Below are 16,115 nucleotides of genomic sequence, written 5' to 3' on the forward strand. Positions count from 1 at the left end.
AATCCAGTCATAAAAAAAATGACTATTAACCACCAATGACTGATTTACCAAGCTAATGAGAGAAAGAACTAGGTCTAAGTCAACTTGGGGTATCTGGACTTGGGGATACCCTGATATGGGTTTATCTTAACATGAAGCTATCTTAACAGTGGGGCTATTTTAACACTGGGCAATCTTAACATGAGGCTCTTCTTAGTCAAGACTAAATTAAGATGGGGTACAGTGACGGCTAATGAACCTCATGATTGGCCCCACTCGACGAATATCTCGGGGTAAGACGCGCCACAGCACCGGCGGCATAACACTGTCCACGTCGTTACTGCAACACATAGGGAGTGATGCAGGTCAGCTAGATGGTTATGCCACCTTCACTTACAACACTGTTCTCTGAGATTTACTACAGTACCTTCACAAACCATAATTACAGCACTTAACTTAATATTAAACTAATACTGTACTTTCCTTGCATAATTTACAAACATGCTAAAAAAATTGTCAATTATACAGGTATAGATGGAACTGTTCATCTGGTGTCCCAGTATCTGGAATGGTAAAAAAAAAAAAGAAAAAAAAGGCTATGTTGAGGAAAAATCATTTAAAATTGGTGCCAAAAGTAATTCCCGGGCTGAGCAGGGATATTTCTAACTAATCCCCACCTGTGAACTATATGTTATGTTATGGTTATATTTCAACTCGTAATTTTGGGTAAATACAGGTACAGTGAACCCTCACTTTACGCGGTCAATTGAACCCACGGCGGCCCGCGTAAAGTGAGAAACGCGTAAAGTGAACAACATAACACACCGGTATGGGATTAATTGAAATAGGGACCGGGCCGACCCCCAAACTCCACTTTTTCAGACACAATACCTACGTTGTAGTAAAATTAACGTCTTAATTTTATGATGGTATGCACACACAATTAATAATTAAGAGAAATATCAATAATATTCGGTTTTTTAACACTTACATTAGTAGAAAAGATGGCTGGGCACATGGGGATGGGGGGTTGGTTCCGAGGCAGAGGGCAGATTATTGGCCCTCACCTGTATCACTTGTATCAATTGTATCACTATCCACCACAGAGGCTTGCAGGGCCTCTTTGTCAAACCCCTCAAAGTCCATATAAGTCCATATCATCACTATCATTATCACTGACTTGGGCCGGCTGTGGTGGGTGAAGAACTCGGTAACGTTTTGATGACTGGGCGACCTTGTGCGCACCCTGCTCGCGCCACTCTCCACGTAAAAGGGTACACACACCGCGGAAAGTGAGCATTCCGTGTTCGGCAGGGTACCGCGTAAACGTGGAAACGCGTAAAGTGGGACCGCGTAAAGCGAGGGTTGACTGTATATGTAATTTCTTCATTTTCTATACTGTACTCAGTTACATACTTTTACCTTATTTAGTTTTATTCTCTTCACCACTGATCGGCTCGTAAGTCGCCTGGATGGTCGGTCAAGTCTCTGTTATACACTGTTGTCAAGTACAGTAAACCCTTGTTAACTGAAATGTACTGTACTGTAGTGCAGTGAGCCCCCCCATCACCTCTGACACCTACCACAGAGCACCATAAGCCTGAATTATCCTCATCCTTCACCTGCAGTGCTGGTAGGCATTATTTTTTGTGCATTTTACTGACTATGGTAGGTTATTTGGCCAAAAAGTTGGGTAATGGGGTGGGACAAAAGACTTGGAAGAATGGAATAGTTAGAACCCCATTTATTCTGAGTTAACAAGGGTTTACTGGGCATGTAATAGCTCCAGAATATATCTGTACCTGCACCAGTGATGGTCAAGTTTGGTCTTGAATGATCTTGAACGAGCTCACACTCAGTGCTGTCACAACACTCTTGCAGAAAGTTCATCAAGTTTACAACTCTCACTCCAAAAAAGCTTGCCCTGACAATTTTCCAAACTTGTGGCTTCTTCAACCTTGAGCTGTGATCCCTAGTGGGGCGGGCATCTGCCAGCTCCAGTTATGAACACTTGACTGTTTATAAACTTCATTTGAATCACCCCTTGCCTACCTATAGTATAAGCATGGCAACTGAAGGTAACTGGGTAACTGAGGTGCCATTGCACAGGCACAAGTCTGGTGATCCACCTTTGCACACTCAATCTTACATGTAATAAAAGATTTTAATTTGTTTTTTAAATTACCATAAGGCATTCGGGGCATATTATTTTTCAACTCGGGTAGATACGCATAATTTTCTTAATTTTCTTTACTCAGTTACATGCACACACAATCCTACATAAATAAAGTGCAAAAAGAAATAATTATCATAAGGTATAAAGTTTTACTGTATGTATATACGGGTTTACATCCATGGAGCTGTGTTGTGAGTGTGTGAAGAGATCGGAGGGTTGGTGGCAGAGCACCATTGCGAAGGAAACTGGTGAATTGCTATGCAGGGGCGGATCCAGGAATATCAAAAGGGGGGTTCCAAGAAGTTGTGGGTGGGGAAACATGATACGCACAGCAAGCCCACCCAGCTGGGAAGGTTGGGAGGGGGTGGGGAGGCGCTGTAAGCCCCACGGAAATTTTTTGAAATCTGACCAATATCATGGGCATTTTCAGGCCATGTGCACTTGATATTAGGAGATATTTTGAGGTCAATAGTAATTGCCTTTTACTATAAAAAAATGCCTGAGTAGAATACTGCATTAAAGAAAAAGTACTGTATTGGAATTTTCTGATGAAAAGGGGGATCCAGACCCCCCCAGGATCCACCCCTGTTATGGAGAGTATCAGGGATGACAATGATGCAGTTTGTACAGTGTAACATTTTTGCTCTTTTTAAGCTTTAATTACTACTGTACTATTCATATATGTTTTTGTTATTGCTGTTTATGTCCCTATAATTTTACATTTTAAAGTTACAGTGAACAATTAAAGCCAGTTCCATAAGGTTTACTCAAAATTTTGTACATTTTAGGCCTGGCACTCCAAATTCTGGAAGAACCCTTATCATGAAACCCCCCAGGTCCCAAGCACGCCAGATAAATGGTCCCATGCATGTAAATAAAAAAAAATTGCTGCATACAGAAAATGCAAAAAGCTCTGAATATTCTTCAGCAATCATTAACAATAAAGTACTGTACTGTAAATTACATTTTTATGTGCAATAGGCAATGGGGTCACACTGAGCCTAGAGGTCCAACATTTTCATCATGAATATTTCTATTTGCTGAAAGGATGGAAAACTATAACAAAATTGATTTACGATATTGCTGCTTTGTATTTTTGCTAAACACTGTACAGTATACTCAAATTTATTTTAAATTTTCTGAAAATTACAATATATGATTGCCTTTTTTCCTTGTTTACTTGTAAAAATTGCTGTAATTTATAGCAATTTGTATGTTAGGAAGTCAGAAAGAATACTGTATACTGTACAGTACTGTACTGATGGGTAATAAATGAGAGATGTTAGTTAGTATAGCACTCATGATGATTGTGATTCTTGCTTGTGGTTTAATCTTCCATTTCAGTTTAGGGAAGGATTTTGTTGTGTGTTAAATGATGAAAGGCTTTATCTGTTCCTTTGGTGTGCAGCTAGCAAAAGTAACATTTTTCATCAAAAAAATGAAACCTAATTTCGACACCAGTTGCTGTAAATAATACTTCGTTCAGTGTTACCGATTGTTCTGGTGCTTGTTGCATTTTGGACAAAACGTTTGATTTATGGTAATTGGAGATTGGGTTCTATGTTTCATATATACGGTATATTGGAGGATTTTATTCCTTATTCCATCATAAATACTGAACTTGGATTTGATCCTCTGTTCATAACATATGTACAATTTGGTTAGTTTTTCATGGATAAATGGAGGATGTGATCATTTATTCAATGATGAAAGAAGATTTGATCTCTTTTTCCATGGTGAATACAGGATATGGGCCTCTGATCTATGGTGATACAAGAATTTAATACAGTAATGAACTTCATTACAGATGACCTCATCCTTTGTTTTACATTGGAAGGATATTAACCCATCATTCTACACTGGAAAGAGGACCACAATACATATACAGTATCATAGTTAGATCTCCTTCAACGTAACAGGATCACAATTCATGCAGCGTCCTTTGAGACAAACTTCATATCATGGTTGAATTGAGTTTATACTAAATTTCACGTGGATGGGATATGGTGTTGGAGACGGGTATCATACAGATCTGGCAAAACCATATCATTACAGGGATGAGTTGAAAGAGCAAGCAGTCATGCATGTCTGCTTAATATAGACTGGTGCATTCTTTCCCCAAGCTCAGTGAAAAAGAAATGAAAGCAAATATTTGACAGAAACACATATCATTTACCCATACTCATTGGTTAAACAGTAGAAACTCAACAGTCTGGGATTCAATTAACCACAAAATCTATGGTAATTACAATATTAGCAAATTTTCACTCAGATGAAAGTACAGTATCAGCAAAAATTTAGATAATTTCCAGGTATAGATAGTACAAGTAAGGTGTGGGAGGTGGCGACTAAACTCTTTTTTTTTATTAACATTAAGCATCAGGGAACATGGAGACTTTACACGAAGTCTCATAATTCCCATTCAGTGAAATTCTGTGATATGATTCTAGTGAACCTGTACAGTAATAAAAATTTCATGCTATCATAAGTGTGAATAAGTGATGAATGACTAATTTGTTTATCCTGTTATGTTCACAAATTTATTTTATTCAATTTTGTTTTGTGGTAATTGAACAAATCATAAAAAAAATTCTGTAAATAAATGACGGACATAGATTATGGAATGTCTTTATAATGGACCTTATAGATCAATAATAGTATAGGTGCACATAAAAAATATTAAAGCTAACCTGTCCCTTATATCAATTAAAAAGGATTTCCTATGCTAAGGGCAATGATATTGTAATGTGACACTGTCCATTAACTACCTGTACTGCCTAATGAAACAAACTTCATGCAGCACATACATAGCAGCAGTTGACTCACAGAGCCACCACCACCTAATAGTAACAACCATCCCAAGTACACATACATAAGGCCCAATATTAAAAGATGTACAAGATCTAGAATTTATTACTTTAACCTATAGAACTGTGAAGGCCCACCCCAGAGAAGATCTTTGTTATAATAAAAAGTTCATTTACACATTTAATTTTAGCTTTTAACCCATGAACCAGTAACTTTTCTCTTGGTATCACTGGAGGTAATTTGGTTTATTTATAAAACTTCTCATTATCAATAATTCAAAGTTAAATTTTTTATCTTAAAAATTTGAAGATTTATATAAATTTTAGCAGCCCCATAACAGCTTCTGTTACAGGGGTATTTTCTTTATAACCTTTTCTTATTTTGCAAGAAATTTTGCTATTAAGAAATATGAGAAAAACACAGCAAATAAATAAAAGTAAAACAACAACAGTTTTGCAGTATATTCAGTTATTTCACTTTAGTAAGAGCAACAATCAGGTTCAAGAAATTGCACATACGAATTACAGTGGAGTTGTGATAATTTGCGAAATACAAATTCGTGAGGGTTACGAACGGGTTCCGTTCCTGAGGACATTCTTTAGTCAAATTTGTAAGTAAGTCGAAACACATGCTATGTGCATACCGTACTTACAGAACAATGTTTAAAATCCCACTATATCATAGCCTAAGTCCTTATATACATCTAAAATCACTTAATTTAAGACAAAAGAAGAAATAGAATGACAAAATACAGTAAATGAAAATAAAAAATAAGTCATCAGGTAAATAAAATATGTACTATAATTTCAAGTTTAACCCTGTTTGTATTGGTGGGCATTTATAAGAAAGGGCTCCCCTGTACTTCTATTACTACCTCTTTTTTCTTTCTTTTTTTTTGTTAAATATTCATAATTTGTGGGCAAGTGCTGGCTGCCACAGTATTTATTTAAATAAGAAACAATAAAAAGTTGTGGAAATATAATTTAATTGCTCTATCTTCAGTGAGAAATAAAGAAAATACTGTATAATATAAACATCACTTCAATTCTCTAATGTGACTTAGAAATAAAGAAAATGTAATATAAAACTATAAAATGAAAAGTAGCACTGCACTGCAATTGAACTGTTTGTGGGAAGATTGCTATTGGGGGGTGGACTGAGCATCCACCTCCCTCTCCTTCTCATTCCCGAGCTTAGCGCAACCCTCAAACCTCATTAATACAAGTTCATGCAATTTCACCATAATTCCAAATTATTTACTAGATACATTTGGTACCAGGTTAATAAAGCATTAACATAAAAAAATAAAAATAAAAAAATCCCACACTCAACCCGATGAATTATTGTGTAGTATTAAATTCCTGGTTCTTTGTTGACATATTGTGGTCCCAGCCAGCCTAACACCTTCCTGTCTCGACGTTGGTGAATTAGTGTAACCCGCACAAAATTATGAAAAGGGAAGGAGCTATGTGTGTAAAACGAATAGAACTGCAATTTGTACAATATCTGTGTTACTGTATTTTTTTTATGTATTATGTATGATGTTTAGTGTTTATTACGGCAGTTTTGGAACAGTTTGTGGGTATTTTTTGGCCTCTGGAACAAAATTTATTACTGTATTTCTATTTTAATAAATTGAACTACAGTGCTGTATAATTCTTAATTTGATAATTCACAATGTCTTCTGGTACCTAACCCACAAATTATCAAGACTCCACTGTACAAAAAAAGAATTTCGAAATTTTAGTTTTTCAGCAAATTGTTAAGAAATGGATCATTCTGGTGGAGTGTAGTTCTTATTTCTGTTTCTTTTTAAATTGTAACACGAGCAACTCTAAGGCAATGGACTGGAAATAAATGAAGCAACATTACGAATGACCTGTGATGGAGAACTAGCAGAAGAAATGTGTTAAATTTCTAGGGAAAATATGTCAATATATGTGAATAAGTTTTCTCACCTGAAGTGTGACCCCTTAATGACCTCCACTGCCAGCCTTCCTGTGGTGCCATTGTACGTCAGTCCTACCAGTAGTTCTGGGACACCACTATGGACTGAGTGGTTTGAGCCTGTTGAGTCACTCCGCGTCAAACTGCACACCTCTGTTCGGCTTTCTGTTCGCTAAAGAAGAAATTCAGATACACTATTATGAAATAATCTTCCCAGGTTACTGAACAGCAAAGATATAAAAGGGAAAGTGATAGAAACAGAAATAGGTGCAGTAAATGTTAAAATTAATGTAATAAATTTAGTTTGAGAAGTTTTGGAACTGCTGAGCTGTGTGTGTGTTACATAGGGGATGATGCAGACAATTAAAGTAATATAAAAATATCTTTCATTGGCAATTTCAAATAATATAAATGATGGAATGATCCTGAAAATCCCATTTCATAGCAGAGACTAGACTAGACAATTCATGAATCCTGTACAGGAGGCATGGGCAACCTTTCCTCAGTCATGGACCGCATTATGATTTAGGTATATTTCTGCGGGACTATCCACCAAAATTTATAACCTACCTAACCCAAAAGTAATGTTAATATTGTGATAGCACGGACAATGAAGCAGTTTATCGTCACGTCCACCTTACGATATTTTCAGTTTAAAATCACAGTTCCTATTTATGAAACAAATCTATCATAATAATTTTTAAAGTAAATGTTAATGTTTCTTGGCATTTAACATACGATGAGTGAAACAGTCTGTGAATACGTTGATTTTTCCTAGTTACAGCATTTTTCTTGCTTATGAGGCACACCCACCAGAATAATGCCAATGTTAACCTTGGCATATGAGGAACTACAATGATGCAACCTATAGGCACATCTCTCTCTATATACAGTACAGTGATATCCCTGTTAGCTGGAACAATTGGTGCAGAGCACTTCCGGGAATGAGAGATTTCTGGGTAATGAGACGACTCTCTCAAAGCCGGAAAAAATCCCTCATCCCCGGAATTTTCCGATTAACGGAAAAATGTTCTCGGAAGTTCCAAAAATTGCCCATTCCATCATCTCTCAAACCCGGAAAAATATCCCTCATCCCCGGAATTTTCTGGGTAATGGAAAAATGTTCCCGGAAGTTCCAGAAATTTCCCATTACATCATCTCTCGAACCCAGAAAAATATCCCTCATCCCCGGAATTTTCCGGGTAACAGAAATTTTTTCTTAGAATTTCCAGAAAATGCGTCTGATTTTCATCTTTCAAACCCGGAAAGAAACTCACCCATCCCCGGAATTTTCAGGGTATCAGGAAAAATTTCTCGTAATTTTCCGGAAAATTCTGGGTGGGAACGATTTTCCAAGAAAATTAAAATTCCGGCTATTGGAGAATTCCAGGATTGAGGGATTCCGGCTAACGGAGATAATACTGTATACAGTATTGTACTGTTTAGTATATGAACATATATATTTTAGCAATTTCAACCCAAATTTGATTTAGTTGAAAATCTCGGTATAGGTACTCCTGAGCATGCTGATTCCGAATCTATGGTCCACGATTCGATTGCGGGGTAATTAGTGGTCGAAATGACGCTTGGCAGATTTTAATTACATTATTTCAATACTTAATACTCGCCAACTATGGGTTTCCGAGTGCGATTTTGGTGTTTTTGTGTTATTCTGGAAGTACTTAATAAGTTAAGCTCTGTGTGACCACCGCCCGCGACCCCACTTGGACTTACCCAACTTTAGCTAATTCCCAAGTGACCCACTGCCACATAGCAGCTAATCCATGAAAGAGACCGCGCCGAACATGGTCCGTAAACTCACACAAGTTAAAATGTTTATATTGTTGACTATATATGCTTATTTCACTGTTACAGCTTCATAGTTACGTACTCTTAGGTGATGAAACAGTAACGAATTGTGTGTGAAGATAATTCTTTTTATAAATATTGCTTTACCCACCATAAACTAGCTGCATATACCTGAACCGTGGCCCACATTAAGTAGAATTTCTCAATCACTCCACGGGCCGCACCAACACATGGTCCGGGCCGCAGATTGCCCATGCCTGCTGTACAGTATAGTCACCATCAGGTCTCTGGCTTTAAAACCAAGCAAACTACTGAGAGCTAAAACTGTAGTAAAGAAGATAAACAAGTTAGTGACAAACTACTCATAGGCTGATATCTTTCTGATATAATCATTGCCAATGAAGACTGACAGGGCATGCCACCAAAATTTGTGTGTGCACTCCATCAGACCATTGTTGCTGGCCACATTGGCTTTACCAAGAACAAAAATTAATCCTGCTAAATTTAACTTTATGACAAACCCACTGAGAAGAGGGAGGCTATGCAAGCCACCTTGTAAAAAAGTTGTTATAAAATGGGATTTGCAGGGCCAATTACATACTGTACTGTACTGTACTATTTTATAATCTCATGGCTCTTCTAGGTACAGTGTACTGTAATTCATCCATCTCAATCCATTAAGTAAAAGGCACAGATTGTAAAATGAACTCTGGGTGCAAATATGACATGCAATCCACAATGGAAGGTAACTACAGTATGTTACAGTTACAGTATGATACACATCCCTCATCAAACTAACTCCCTCAAAACCTCACAGTCAAGTGATAAGCAAGGGACTGTAACAACAAAATCCACAGTCAATTGCCAGGTGCCAATTTTAAGAATGGGCTTAAGGGTCATGCTCCTCAAGAAAAATATGAATGTAGTGGTGCCCCTTGTCATGAACCTAGTTGTTTAAATGACAAATGCAGTCAAAATATGTCAACTAATGAAACTCTAAACTTTGAACTGTGATTCCAAAATTAGAGTCAATTGATGAAACTGCTCTATAAGCCTGATACAGTACAATCATTGACTGGCTTCACTAGACAATGGGTGTGATGAGAACTCAACAAAACTTACTCTTACACTGAAGATTACTACAAAAATAATGTCCCTGATGGAACACATATGACAAATCCTGGTCCTGAAAACTGCCACTTTAGACAAGCTGACTAAATGAAGTACCCTCTGTTGAACATCTTCCTTGAAGCTGTATAAGTTCCAGAGAACCAAGAAACCTTTGATAAAAGAGTTTGAAAACTCTTACAGTTCAGAATGCATTAGTGATTTCTCCCTGATAATGAACTGGTGATCCTAGGGAAAACCTTCTTCTGTAAATACATGTATCTCTTCCAAAATCTCTTTAACCCCTTCACTATGGGGATGCCACTTTTGACATCTTATTTGGCTAATGCCAGACAATTTAATTCAACTCAAAGGGGAGCCGATACATAAGGGGTTAAGATGACTGAGAATTTTTAGGGGAAAAATTATTCCTAGATTTAATTGATACATACAGAGGATGAATGGCAAAATAGCCTAAAACAGCCAGTCAGACTATTTTGCTGTGACTGGTAATTTAGCCACTGCTTAATAATAATGTGTAATGGTGATGGTCAGGAGAGAGAAAACTTGTCAGATAATATATCAAGAGTTAGCACAGACAAAGGTGAGGAAGAGTATCAAAAGCTGGGATACACAATATATTATACAGTATTCTAATCATACAATACAGGGTATATTTATCTCGTTTTTTTTACTGTAGTAACAAGTCACAAGAAGCAAACTATTCACTCAATCAGTACAATCAGTACAATTCAGTACAGTACACCTTTTCACATATCCGTTGAGACACTGTTACATAACTATTTGACAAATTTCAAAACCGAATGACAGAACACATATCGAATGACAATCTAAAATAACTGTTCGTTCATGCTAACGGAAGTGATTGATATAAGTTATGAAGTTGACAGATGTGAACAATAAACCGACAGTCTACATATAGTTTGAGAATGTAACAATTGGAGAATGACATACCACCAACAGTTATTTTAGATTGTCATTCGATATGTGTTCTGTTATTCGGTTATGAAATTTGTCAAATAGTTATGTAACAGTGTCTCAACGGATATGTGAAAAGGTGTATTTCTATTCACTTAAATATTTCTAAGTGTAACAAAAATATAAAGTTAGATTAAAGTTAATGTATGTATTTACATGTACAGTAGTTGAACATCAGGTGCAGTAGCAACTCCCAGTGTGTACACGTGTGACTTACTGCGAGGTTGGCTCGAGGCTCCAGAGTTAGCCAGAAGGTATTGCCCAGAGTGAGGTTGATGGAGGCAAAAGGAACGATCACCTCTCCTACCATCTTTTCCCGTCGCATGCGTTCACATCCATACAGCCTCAGCCGCACACCCAGTTGCTGAACTTCCTCTGCAACACACAAAATTGTTTCAATATACAGTACAGGGGAGGGGGGGGGCCCACACATTCGAGGATTTTTATTTCACGGTCCTCTATTATTCGCGGATGACACTCTGGATGTACTCAAGAATGTCTGTGGGTAGTTTTAAAGTTGCCAGCATTTTTGCAGCTGGGACAGGGAGCCATTTCCTTTACCTGTACAGTATTGTAAATATGTGTGTGTGTGTGTGTGTGTGTGTAGACACTTGTAATACAAATAAATAATAATAGGAAAATACTCACAAATAATGTGAAAAAAAAAATTAAAAATGTCAGTCTACCCTCAAGTCCGTGCTTTATTTATTAAAGCACAGACTTGAGGGTAGACTGCCACATTTTTAATAAATTTTTTGATTATTTTTGAAGGTATTTTCCCATTATTATTTATTTGTATGTGTTTTTTGTGTGTCTGCACCCATACACACATATACAGTATACAATACAGGTAACAGAAATAATTGTCCTAAGGTCAAACACATAAAAGGAATATACATTTCTTTGTACACAAGTAAAAATGTCCCCCAGTCATGTTACGTACGAGCAATACGAACTATTAGCAAACAAGGCAACTCAAAAGGTGACAGTGTGATCTAATTGTTTTAGTCTTTCCTTTACAGGAAATTTTCTGTTATCCTAAACTGGGTAAGCTGTGATGACAGATTGTATATAAACCATTCTGCTTTAATTCAGGCTCAACCACAAGCAAACTGACCCAGATAAAACTGCTTGAAGACTGGCCATAAATAACCTTGTTGACACTCTATGAAATGACTTTATTTAACTCACCTGGGTTGATCTTGGTAAAGACAAAGGCTTCATTAAATTGTGGGTTGTCTCCTGGCCTAATCCGGGTCTTGTGTTTTTGTTTACGTGCTGGCAACAGTAGAACCCGCACCTAAAAGAAGGGAGCAATCAGACATGGCTATCATCATGTTGACTTTGTGAACACTAATATACATACATACAGTATAATTAAAATACAATATGCAGTAAACACACTAGTTATCATTAACTTTCATCCGTGCCACGTTCTTCTTTGGAAATTCAACTTAATGGGCACAGTACAGTCAGTTCTCCTATAATGCAGTGGTTGTGTTCCTGATAACACCGAGTCATAGAAAAATGGGAATTAGGCGGTAAGGGAGTACTTTAGTAGGATCAGGTACACCAACATAACTGACAAATTTTCTTTACATTTGTTATATTATTGTTAGTTATTATGTCCTTTTATAATACCATAGTTGTATTTTAGTTTGATAATGCAATTCATTAATAGAAAAAAACATTAAAAGGGAGAAAATGGTTGTTACAGTGTGTTTCTGTGGCACCACACTAAGAGTTTTTCAATCATTTTCTTGCAACAATTTTCTAAAGATTATAATTTTTCTGAGAATGCCTTGTCACACATGCATTGAGAACTAGCGTGCCAGTCTTTACACACTCATCAATTGTATCATCTCTAGGGTGCCACAGTACTTATATTCTCTATTATAAATTCTTCGGACAGACATGTTCACAGAGGAATGGATAAAGATGCCATGAACAGACCGCTTAATGTAAACAAATCTATCAGATGTATTGACAAATATCAAAATCAATAAAAAAAATTACACTGAAGCAATTTGTGAAAAATGCAATACAGAATACTGTACTCTTTAAATTAAATTTAGTTAGTTTATGTGGCTCAATATATATTTCATATAAATATCCTTATTATCGAGTATAGATCTTGACTTGACCACGGAAGTTGGTGCAAGCCAATCAGAGGGAAACGATACATTTCGTCTGACCGAGATGCTCTAGGAAAATTGAACTCATGGAAAAAAATGACAGAAAATGGGAAAGTTGATGGAAAAAGTTGTTGCAGTCATTAAGGTTTCTACAAATTTGCAGAAGGGGAACAATATGTAATACTCTGTACAGTATACATTATTTTATTGAATAATACAGGTAAGTTAAATTTTAGCCACAGAAGGAAGCACTGTACACCATGTTGCCTCCACCACTCTTAAGTTCTGGTCAATGAAAACAAGCTACTATATCAGCTCACTATGATTTTAGTTGCAATAAACCAATGAGCACTGAAAATATACAGGATAACTATCTGTGCTCAGTGGTTTGTTCCTGCTAAAATTAGACATAGTTCAGTGATGGCTTGTTTTCACTTTCAGGAGCCACAGAGAAAAACAGGTAAATGTGGCCCATTTACCAGTAAACACTAACCCCAACACGTGTAAATCTGTACATACCTTGATGCCTGCAAGGGGCGTTCTTCTATAAGTTAAAGGGAAATTCAGAAAAATATTGTGGCACTGATAATCTTGATAATTGGACAAGTAGTTCAGAAAGTAAGGCTTAAAAAGAATAAACATATAAAAAACTAAACATAGACAACACTACATGTTGAGCTGAAGCAGGAAATGTTACAGAGAATTGATTTATGTGTTCTGATTGTGAGTGACACCTACAGAAGCCTGCAAAAGGAGGAAGGAAATGAAATTATCATGTGTAGAGAAAAAAAAAAAAAAAGATTGTATACAGTATGTAAATCAAATGAAGGTTACTTAAAATTGATGTGTCTACTTTATTTCAGGTGCATGTGTATGTGTTTTCTCTACATCCCCACCTGTGTGTTGGCAGCACCACCTCGCTCCTTGCTGGGAACATCCTTGGCCTGCAGGATGTGGACCGTGAGCGTCTTGGTGGGCAAATCGTATGCGAACCCTGCCTCTATGGTGCCGCACCTCACTAACAGTGCTTCCCCAACTGATCCGTCCTCGCGACACTCCTGCACCACATGAAAACATTAACACCATTACCATCCTACTTCTGCACCATACAACACCACTGAACACCATCACTACACCATTTTCACCACACACCTGCACCCCATCATCAAAGTCACTGTACAGAAACATAAAGAGCCAGTCACTATTATCATCATCTCTTTTCAAAATCAAATTACTTCCTCTTACACATACGATACCTTTAGTTACACATAGTAAAAGAAACTCACACAATTTTTCATCTTTGTTTCTTGCATTCTAATGTCATTATGTCTTGAAGTGCTGATAACATAATTAAAGTGATACAATTTCCCAGGAGTTCACCATACATCAACATCATTTGCACTTATTACATGTAATATACCAACTGAAGAAGCTTACCAACACCTGGAAAACTCACCCACCTCATCACCACTCACCTGGTGGTAGGTACCGTCGTAGGGGGAGCGGTTTGGTGACATCTGACGGTATGCTCTGGGATCCCTATGGCGAAGCGCCCGATGGGTCAGCAGGTCATCATCGCCACTCGTTGTGGACCCCGAGGATGAAGCTGACGATGACGATACACCAACACCCACTCCGACGGGCTCCTCCTCGACGCTCACGCCCGCGCGCCCTTTCTCGGCAAGGGAGATGAGGTCGGTGTTAGGGTCGCAAACACACCCGTCCCCGCGATCTGCAGGGAGAGGGCGGGTTGTGGTGTGCTGTGTGGGGTGCTGACACTATGACACCAAATGTCACAGTACTACTACTGCTGTTGATTCTACTGCTACTACAGTACTACCACTACTACTCATGGTATAAATCCCAGTCTTATGTCGCTGTTGCTTATGGGCAGAGTTATTACACTACAGTTTGTTGTGCTTCTGCAGCCATTGGTGCTTGGGTAATGAAATTTTTTTACTTCTACTGGGTCAGTGGTTACTGATACCACTAAAATAGTTGTTGCTGGAGGTGCTGAAACTGTTACTGCCACTACAGTTGCTACCACTAACTTTATTACCACAGCCTTGCTCCTACAACTGTGATCAGCAGCATGATATGAGTCACAGGTCAGGACATTCTTAAAATCAGTCCACCTCAAAGATGAGACAGAGCTGGAAGTGCCATGATGAACAAACACGGAGCCAATTCATACTTTATGATTTCATCTTGGTCATGAAATACAGGCACAATATTTCAGCGAGACTCCTGGTGCTCCATTACCTACATATTTCCAAGTATACAGAGAAACATTAGTACAAGTTTAGAAATAAAATAGAGTAGAGATTTTTTTTTAAGAAATGGGTCCTTCAAGACTTGATATGTAAATTGAAGGTAAAATACTATAGAAGACTATGAATTTTTAATGGGATGTGAGAAATGAATAATGCTTACCGATCTATATACCTAACTAAAGATGATTGTAGCTACACCTAGGTCATACCATTGCTACAGTGGATGGGAGAGAAGGTGGGGTTGTTACCTGGTCACTCAGTCTGCCTGTAGTATTTTGATTCATGACAATAACTGTTCCATTACTGTTGTTGCTACTAATACTGCTTCTTTTACTATTACTGTACAATACTACCAATATTAGAAGTTACTATATTACAGTACTGGTATATTGCAATTACTACAGCTAGCCAATGCTCATACTGTTACTAATACTTCACTCACTACAACTAGCACCGCAACTACTACTAACAAACCGATTAAAACTACCAGAACCAGTATTACTAACTTCATCACATCAACAACAACTATCACTACTATAACTACAACTAACACACACACCACAACTTACTGCTACTATTTCTACCACCCCAACCACAACAATGACTACAACCATCCCCACCCCACAACAGCAGCTTCAACCATCAGCATCTTCCCCATTACAACTATTGGGCATATACCGATAACCACACAGAAAAAAAGAAAACATGAAGTTCCCAAGCGCTTCCGTGTAATTCACATCTTCAGGGTGCTTTCTTTTTTCCAATGTGGTTATCAGCATATACATGGATCATGTGCACCTACAGTGATTTATTTGCAGTTATATGACCAAAACAAACCAAAACCCAACACTCAATCGAGGAAGCTATTCCATCACTCAGCCA

At 37.5% G+C, this 16,115-nt stretch overlaps 1 protein-coding gene across 3 annotated transcripts in view; it reads right to left on the bottom strand.

Annotated features, from left to right (window-relative positions):
- Positions 1-16,115, bottom strand: part of LOC121865408 (synaptotagmin-14-like) — a 76,759-nt gene that overhangs the window by 17,460 nt on the left and 43,184 nt on the right. For 2 of the 3 annotated variants that reach the window (XM_042364776.1, XM_042364775.1), the window contains exons 4-9: positions 14,436-14,692; positions 13,857-14,018; positions 12,017-12,125; positions 11,043-11,200; positions 6,922-7,082; positions 239-319 (exon numbers count right to left, since the gene is read on the bottom strand). In XM_042364776.1, coding sequence (XP_042220710.1) covers positions 239-319; positions 6,922-7,082; positions 11,043-11,200; positions 12,017-12,125; positions 13,857-14,018; positions 14,436-14,692 — 928 coding nt within the window. The remainder of the gene's footprint in view (positions 1-238; positions 320-6,921; positions 7,083-11,042; positions 11,201-12,016; positions 12,126-13,856; positions 14,019-14,435; positions 14,693-16,115) is intronic. The other variant, XM_042364777.1, reaches the window with a different exon arrangement.

The sequence above is a fragment of the Homarus americanus genome, unplaced genomic scaffold, assembly GCF_018991925.1.
Source record: "Homarus americanus isolate GMGI-L3 unplaced genomic scaffold, GMGI_Hamer_2.0 scaffold25483, whole genome shotgun sequence".
In the NCBI taxonomy this organism is placed as follows: Eukaryota; Metazoa; Arthropoda; class Malacostraca; order Decapoda; family Nephropidae; genus Homarus; species Homarus americanus.